The 9,318-nt window shown below is 43.0% G+C and overlaps 1 protein-coding gene across 2 annotated transcripts; it reads left to right on the top strand.

Annotated features, from left to right (window-relative positions):
* The first annotated feature begins 354 nt into the window (after nt 1-354).
* steap2 (STEAP family member 2, metalloreductase) lies at nt 355-7,032 on the top strand. Of its 2 annotated transcripts, XM_071895343.1 has the most exons (6): nt 355-405; nt 445-769; nt 1,830-1,996; nt 3,413-3,940; nt 5,229-5,393; nt 6,739-7,032. In XM_071895343.1, exons 1-6 carry the CDS (start codon nt 355-357, stop codon nt 7,030-7,032), a joined length of 1,530 nt encoding a protein of 509 aa, XP_071751444.1. The 2 variants fall into 2 exon arrangements, with proteins under 2 accessions (XP_071751444.1, XP_071751443.1); XM_071895342.1 differs by having other exon boundaries at nt 355-769.
* The last annotated feature ends 2,286 nt before the right edge of the window (nt 7,033-9,318 follow it).

Raw genomic sequence — 9,318 nt, 5'->3', positions numbered from 1 at the left:
CCATACTTAATATAATTATTATACCATAATTTTAATTCATACACTCTACCTTACATGTTCTAGTGTTGAAACTATCGGTTGTGCAAGTTTATGTAACCCCCGTTTGCTCTTTTCTTTTTTTTATAGTTTATATTCTATCTTTACTGTATCCTATTATTTGCTGCTGAAATAGCACAATTCCCCCACTGGGGTCTGTAAAGTTTCTTCTTATCCTATCTTATATCTGAAGAAACAACCAAAAAAGCCATAGCTCTGAATTTTGTACCCCCCTTATCCACCACTCTCTTTCCCCATAGGACCGCTGAAGTCCTCCTAAGCAGAAAACTACAGAGAGAGAAAGGACAGGGAGGAAGGATGGACTCCATCTCCATGATGGGCGGCAGCAGCAGCCCCGTCTTCATCACGGCCTCCTCCTCTTCCTCCCACCACCTCCACCACAGCCAGGCCTCCTTCCTCCCCAACGGCCTGAAGAACGGCGTCCGAGTCGGAGACGTGGGGGTCTTAGGGGGGAACTCCGGCGTCCCCGCTCAGCCCACGGTGGCTATCCTGGGCTCAGGCGACTTCTCCAAGTGCCTGACCATCCGGCTGCTGCGCTGTGGCTTCCATGTGGTGGTGGGCAGCCGGCAGCCCAAACTGGCGGCCCAGTCCTTCCCCCACGTGGTGGACGTGACGCACCATGAGGACGCCGTGGGGAAGGCCAGCGTTGTGTTCTTGGCCATCCGCCGTGAGCACTATCCTGTACTGTGGGACCTCAAGCATCTGCTGGAAGGTATAGATAACCCAACAATGTACCTGCATGGAGATGGTAGAACACCTCACCACAAACATGAAAACAGACACAAGATACTTCAGGGGGGCTGTGTGAGAAATGTTCTATTACTCTATTAACTATAAGCGAATGAAGCTAGCATTAGCTAACTTCTGCACCCTTAGCTGACTATTATACTCCCTAAAACTAAATCTGGCAGTTTTGTGTAGGAGAATGATACAAGTTACACAAATTAAGATAAAACTGACATTGTTTTGAACTAACAGGGACTACTTTCCCTGTTTCCAAGGTTGTTGGCAATGTGAGACTGTACAGCTAAAAGTCACTGCACAGTGGATGAATGAATGAACCTGGCTACATCAGCAATATTGAGTTGATAATATTTGATTTTTAAAATCTAGAATGCCCTGTATGACTCTACTGCTTATATAAAATAACACTAACAGCTTTTTATTACTATAAAAGTAATTACTTTGTATAATGCTTTGTATAGGGCCTACTGAAATGTATGCTAAATTTTTAGCATGGAGCCTACTATCACTCAACATAGTGTATGCTAAAGTGCTAGCACGGACCTACTCAACATATGCTAAAGTGTTAGCATGAACCTACTATCACTCAACATAGTGTATGCTAAAGTGTTAGCATGGAGCCTACTATCACTCAACAGTGTATACTAAAGTGTTATCATGGAGCCTGCTGTCTTATGCTAAAGTGTTAGCATGGAACCTACTATCACTCAACATAGTGTATGCTAAAGTGTTAGCATGGAGCCTACTGTCTTGTGCTAAAGTGTTAGCATGGGGCCCAGTATCACTCAACATAGTGTATGCTAAAGTGTTAGCATGGAGCCTACTATCACTCAACATAGTGTATGCTAACGTGTTATCATGGAGCAGTAGAGCCAACGAGCTACCGGGGACACATGGATGATTTTGGCGTCTGTGTTCTTATCACTTAAGGTAAATTGACACAGGATAATCTAACAAAAACTTGGTATATTCCTTTAAGGTTTTCATTGCAAAAGTCATCTGTTGTCTCTCTGTGTGTTGTCATGTAGGGAAGATCCTGGTGGATGTAAGTAACAACAGGAGGGTGAACCAGTACCCAGAGTCCAACGCTGAGTACCTGGCTTCACTGCTGCCAGACTCCATTGTGGTGAAAGGTTTCAACGTCATCTCAGCCTGGGCCATGCAGCAGACCTGCCCTAAAGACGCTAGCACACAGGTACAACCACAATGAAGCATATTCTATTCTATTGTATTTTTTCTATTCTATTCTATTCTATTCTACACAAGTATAAGAAAATAGTACTTGAAAGAAGTTAAGACATTTCTTGAAAGTTGATTTGCATTGGAAACAAGTGGAACTATCTTACCCCACTAGCAGATTTTTCACTTGCTTGACAAAAATAAGATTTAAAGGCTCAATACTAGACTAAATGACTTGTTAAGACCTCTTTGTCCTCCCCTCTTTAATTCACCTTCATATGGCAAGGGATGGCAGCCAGTAGATCTGACAGAAGCATTAGACAGTTCAGTCTGTACTGCTGCTTTGCCAGTCACTGAGACACTAATTCCTTTATAATTTATGCATGGATTATTAAAAAGCCCTGCCAGCCTTTTCAGCCAGAGCAAATAAAGTCCCACACAATACACTCACTATAATATAGCATCACTGTCTGGTTGAAACAGATTTGATGGCCACAGAACATTTTTTATTTTTATTATTTAACATGCTTCATTTTTATCTTATTCTTATTTTATTTTTTATTTCAGCATCAGAAATAATCATTCAACCTCTCAACTCTCCTCATCAGTGGTATTGGATTGTCAAACTACTGCACACAACTTCAATAAAGAAGCTTCCTTAACCTAAACCTAAAGTCACCTAGGGTACTTAGGTGATTGTAGATTTCATGGATACATTCTAACAATGCTAAGAAGCTGAAGGACAGGTGTAGAAATGTTTTCCCTTAGAGTGACAGTGGCCAGTGAACAAAACCGATAGAATAAAATTCAAAATATCATGGCATAAGAGGGAAAGAGTATGAATGGCAAATGGCAGCGACAGGTAGCTATTTGAAAAATTTGAACTCCAATACCCAGAGATCCTGTAAGGCGACGTCAGTAAACTGCCACAGCCCGAGCCAGTTTATGACGCTGGACTCAACAAGGTCTGACATTGTTTGTTTGTCTGCGCACGTTGCGCTTTCCTGGAAAAACTCCTCCGTTGTCAGGTGAAGCAAAGCAGCTGGCAACTCCATTTGTATCGGAGGAGACACATGGTCGTCTACACTGTCCCTGTCCGACAGGGGGGGGTCACGCAACGATGGCGACCATTGAGCACTTTTTGGAATTGGACATGACAAAATTGGGAGAAAACAGGGAAAAAAGGCCAAAAAAAGAATAGGACATGTTTGGGTGTTCTGGTGGCTCATTTGGGTAAGGTTCATCTCATATATCTGCCATCTTTCTGGGTTCAGATCCATCCTTGGACCATTGTCGTATGTCATCCCCTCTCTCTTATCCTTCCTGTCTCTCTTCATTCAAATAAAGCAGACATGCCATAAAAGCAAAAGCATGTCTTTGCTGGTTTGCATGTCTAACCAGTCCTACTCTTTGTAATCCTGGCCTTGTATAGGTGTTCATCTGCAGTAACTCGGTGGAGGCTCGTCAGCAGATTATCGAACTGGCCCGCCAACTCAACTTCCAGCCGGTGGATATGGGTGCTCTGTCCTCCTCGCGGGACATCGAGAACATGCCCATACGTTTGTTTCCTGCCTGGAGGGGTCCCGTCCTGGCCGCCGTGGCCCTCTCCATCTTCTTTTTTGCTTACTCCTTTGTCAGGGATATCATCCACCCGTATGTGAAACACAGGCAGAGCGACTTCTACAAGATTCCCATGGAGATGGTGAATCGGACGCTGCCCACCGTGGCTATCACGCTCCTGGCCTTAGTGTACCTGGCGGGCCAGCTAGCGGCCGCCCACCAGCTTTACTATGGGACCAAGTACAGACGTTTCCCCCCCTGGCTGGAGGGGTGGCTGCAGAGCCGGAAGCAACTCGGCCTCCTCAGCTTCTTCCTGGCCGCTGTCCACGTCCTCTACAGCCTCTGTCTGCCCATGAGGAGGTCCGAGAGGTACCTGCTCCTCAACATGGCCTACCAACAGGTCAGATAGCTGGGGAGAGGGCTCTGGGACTGTGTGTGTGTCAGTGTGTGGTCTTGCACTTCTACCCTTGTGAGAACCAGTTTTAGACCTTGAGGACATTTTTGCACAGTGATGGTCATTGTGGCTGGTCCTCGCTTCTTCAAGGGGCTAGTTTAGGATTAGGACTTGGGTTTAGGGTGAAAGGTGCTCTGTGTGTCATTTTGATATCAATAAATCATTACCACATCAATGTTGAAACAGATGCAGCCTCTACTCTGCATTTTACTTTGTGCGCCAAGGGTTGGATTTGGTGGGAAATCTGATGGATTGCTTTACAGCACCAAACGGGAAGTAAGCGCAGTTCTTACAGCGCAAACGGAGCTAAAGCTTTCAGAGTTTCTGGCAGTGGCAGATGGTGGAAGGAGTGAAAGGCCAATAGTTTCTAACATGTTTATCATCTTCAGTAAAGACGAAGATACCAGGGAGGGGGTGAGGGTGGGGCAGGAAGCAAAAGGGTTCATGGGAAATGTGGTCTTACCTCTAGCACTAACAATACCACTGGTGTGTGATAGAGGCAACCAGTCGTCTCAACCATGGTCTCATTTGTTTATAGTAATTACCGTATTTCCTCTAATAGTGGCCGGTAGTCAATTAAAAGCCAGGTCTCCGATAATGGCCGGGGCCGTGGTCGACACGAACAAATAAAGGCCGGCCTCAAATACAGGCCGGAGGAAAAAAACAAAGAAAACAAGACTAGGTCAAAACCTAGTATATGGCTGGACCGTGTCCGTCTCCTCTCGCCGCCGCTGCCTCTCCACCGCGCCCACAGCCCGCATTGATCCTCCCGATCCAAGCCCCGGACGCCCGGTGACGCATCGGCTTTGTAACTGTAGTTTGTAGTAACATACAAGTGCCACAAGATGGCTCGGCCAGCGGAAGTCTCTGGAGCATGCCGTCGTTGATTACCGTAATTATCGTAATGCATTGCAGTAACAAAAAAACGGCTACCTAACGTACCCCAACAGAAGCAGATCAGAAAACAAGGAGGCTTTGTACTAAAATATGAGCAAATATACTTATCAAACAGAGGGAATTAGAAATGAAGGCCTGTCTCTAATATAAGCCTGCTTCCAATAAAGGCCTGGTACCCTCTGCAGTTGAGGTAAATAAAGGCCCGGGCCAATATTAGAGGAATTACAGTATACCAAGGTAGCAGTGATCATTTGGTATATTGATGTTTAGAAATGTTACATGTAGCACCTTTAATGTTTAATGAATTCCATTTTGAGCATGCCCTGTGTTGGTATAGGTCCATGCTAACGTGGAGAACGCATGGAATGAGGAGGAGGTGTGGAGGGTGGAGATGTACGTTTCCTTTGGGATCATGAGTCTGGGCCTCCTCTCGCTTCTGGCTGTCACCTCCATCCCGTCTGTCCACAGCGCCCTCAACTGGAGGGAGTTCAGCTTCATACAGGTACTGCCGCCGGGCCCAAAATGTTAATTAACAAATGAACAAATCAAGGGTTTAAAGCGAAAGCAGGCGTAAGTGACATTTTCCTAATTTTGTAGCAGAGCAAAAACAAAACTTTAAATCATTGCATCTTTTTTTATTGAAAACAACATAGGAACCATTCACACTTTTACAGAGATTACGATTCAGAAAATTGATATTCTATAAAAAGCTATTAAAGCTACACTAAGCGATTTTCTGACCACTAGAGGGTGACAGAAACCGCAACACATTTGTAAATACACCACAGCAAAACTACTGGGCTACAGAAGCCCCTAAGGACAAACCGTGCATAAAAGCTAATAGCTAAGCTAAACGTATCTACTACGGAGAAGTGTCAGTGGTTACCAGTCTCGCTTTGCCAGATTTTTCTCCCGCTGAACGTTACATGTCCCACAATGACAAGTGAAGAGGTAGGCAGCAAGTTTACTAGTTTAACAAGTTTGCTAGTTTAACAAGTTTACTCACTCACTTCATCGATTCCGCCATTACGAGAATTTGTTTCAGGGATGGGAGGGGGAGAGCGGCGCTTTTAAACAGCGAGGGAGGAGACAAGCTTGTTTTAAAAAAAGGAAAAGCTACTGTTCAGTCCGACTTTGACAACAAGCTTTAGAAAAGAGGCTGTGGCTATTTGTTTATATCATTACGTCTCATGGAAATCTCCACATAGCACACGTTAGTTTCAGGATTGGTTATAGGGTCTGAAATGGCTTAGTGCAGGTTTAAGTTCCCATTTTACTTTTGTTTATGATCACAAATGTGTTCTTTTGACCATCAGACACAGCTCAAGCACGCCCCTTTCGCACCATAGCCTCGAAATGTTTTGTTCCAAAACACTGCATTTTAATTTTAGGGGGAATAAATGCTAGCATAAATTCATCAGTCAATATTTCAAAGACACAGATAATTCTTTCCTTAAAAGCACAACTATTTTGCAAGCAAAGGTTGTAAGATGACTCATAGCTTTAACCCATATTTAACCTTCAATTAGATGTATTTGATCTAAATTAGGGATGCTCTTCTCTGTTGCGGCCCTACTTTGTGATTTACACTGATAAGACCAGTGTAGGTTTACATAAAATCTTGCCTAGTGCAGCTTTAAGTATATTTATTCTTTAATTAGACAGTGGGAAAACAGTGAGGGAGACAAAGAAAGGTCTGTCAGGAGTTGATCCCAGGTCAGTGGGGGAATACATCTGGTTTCAGAGGCTGCAGACACCCACTCACCATTTCATATGCTAAATGATCAGTTATTGACAGATGTATATTTGGAGTTTGTACCATCATCAGTCCCCCTGTCTTTGCCCAGTCCACGCTCGGCTACATCGCCCTGCTCATCGCCACCTTCCATGGCCTGCTGTTCGGCTGGAAGCGAGCCTTTGAGGAGGAGGCCTACCGCTTCTACCTGCCGCCCAGCTTCGTGGTGGCCTTGGCCCTGCCGGTATGCGTCATACTGGGTAAGGTGCTGCTGCTGCTCCCCTGCGTGGACCGCAAGCTCCACCGGATCCGCCGGGGCTTCGACAACGGCGTCTACCGGTGCCAGCGCCTGGAGCCGGTGGGCTCGGCCGCCCACGTCTCGCCAGAGAGAGTCACCATCATGTGATAGCTGGAGGACAAAACTGTCTGTTCCTTTATCTGGATTTGCACATGAGCTGCCGTGGTTACTTGTTTTGTTTACACAAACGACCAAGATATTACCATTTCCATCTTTCTTTATGCAACTGCATATTATTATATATTATTTTATAACAATATGATCATTATTTTTCCAACATTTGTGTCCTTAGGTTGCAGTTGTGTGTTCATTTGGGCTTAAAGCTAGTAACGCTGCATAATTGCATAATTGATTATGCCTCCCTTGTCAGTACCTTGCCAATGTGCCACCGATACCCATACTTTACCAATATTTTGCCTTTGTCCTGCCAGTCATCGCCCTGAGATACTGATAGTGGGTGACTACTTTAATTCTGTATTTCTGCTCATAGGCTGCCACATGCAGCCTATGTTGTTGCAATAATCCCAGTGCTACCTTCCTTCCTTTTCACAGCTCTCAAACATTCTTGCAAACAAAACACCATTGAACTGGACAATCAGCAAGAGTGACACAGAGGAGATCTCATGTACTTGTCAAGTTGGAGCATTATGGATCATTACCGACAACTATTATCGCATTCAGTGCTTTAAATGTGCCGATCATTGGTGACTAGAAAACACTCCAAACTGCAGTGAGAAATTAGGCATTTAGGTAACTGTTGATTCTGCAAAGTGTGGCGATGTGTTGCTCTTGTTTGTTTTTCTGTCTGACTATTGTAATGTACTATATTGTGCCCATCTGTTGTGTGCTCTAATACATGTGAGACCCATAGCTTTGATGAAGAATTTAACAGACTGACTTTTTGTTTTTACAAACTATTTTTTCCAAGAGTCTTCATTGTGACAGCCTTTTTCATTGAATCCAGTAATGATGAATTACAGCACACCAGTTTGCCGACCTCATTATACACATGATGTCATGATCCCATTCAGTGTCATTAGATATATGCACCTTTTGCATCAACATTGTTGGGTGTTGAGGTTTCATTGTGGTCTGATGTGGTTTTATTGTGGTTTAATGATTCTGTCCAATGCCAACAGCCAACATTTGTTGTATACAATACTTCAATCCCAAACATATGGAGCTGTTTGAACTAATTACACTATGTACATGTTTGTGCATATATGAATATACACACAGTATAATTAGATGACTAAAGGGTCAAAGCCCAAATTACTTTTGCTTGTCTGTGAAGCCTGGTGAGTCTGTGAGGGTGAGTCACTCTATACATGTACATGATCAAACTACATATTTGTTTAAAAAAAATTAAATAAAATCATTTTGTACAAATCAAGTCTGTTATTGAGCAGGATCGAATCAATAAAAGGAAGTAAGAGTTGAATTATTGTGATAATTTGACTTTATCTTCCTATTTTAGCTGTGATTTTTCACACAATCTCATAATCCTCTTCTTGTATGCAAATGAATTTAGATGACTTCAGAATGTACTTCTGTGTTCTTGATATTAATGACAACGCTACATGCTGTATGTAAATGGTTAGATTGAAGGAATTGTTGAATTTTGCCATAGCTTTTGAATGCCACACATTTACAATGCAACAAAGTTATGAATATGACCAAAAAATTTCAAAGCAACAATTTGTGTTCTAAGTTAAAGGGCAGCAAAATTATCACATGATAGAACTTTTTAAAAGTTTATAAGTTTAATACAAGTACAAGTTTTATCTAATACACAATATAAGATTAATTTTTAGGATACTGGATTGCATTATTTTCAATTAAGAAAAATATTTTCATGTGATAAAATGAATGACTGGGAGTTTAGAGTTGCAGACAATACATGAAAAAAAAAACAAATATACCCCTATAACCTGTCTGAAAGTAGATTTTGAAAGTGACAATTTCAGGTCACTCACTCACTCACTGTTTGCATGGCGCCTGCGCAAATCATTTTTGCCTCTTCAAAACCGCTCCTCTTCCTGTAATGAAGCAAAACCTGATAACCTTCAAGAAAAAACACACAACCACCGTCTGACACACTCTCCACACAGCAAACGCCCACGCATAAGTGAGAGAGAGAGAGAGAGAGAGCAAAAAGTGTCTGCTTTTTTAATATCCCACTGAGATCACTGACCCCAAGTTTAACTATTCCATTTTTATTTGTCATAATCTTCACTTCATATTGTAAACGAGGGCTAAACACACACTGCCTCTTCAAAACCGCTCCTCTTCCTGGAATGAAGCAAAACCTGATAACCCCTCCCTCTTCTTCCTGGACTCAAATACAGCCAGTTCCATTCTGTCCACATATTTCCTTCCCCTTTCACAGATCTG

The sequence above is a fragment of the Centroberyx gerrardi genome, chromosome 22 (genome assembly GCF_048128805.1).
Source record: "Centroberyx gerrardi isolate f3 chromosome 22, fCenGer3.hap1.cur.20231027, whole genome shotgun sequence".
In the NCBI taxonomy this organism is placed as follows: domain Eukaryota; kingdom Metazoa; phylum Chordata; class Actinopteri; order Beryciformes; family Berycidae; genus Centroberyx; species Centroberyx gerrardi.
This window is presented reverse-complemented; position numbering and strand designations above follow the sequence as displayed.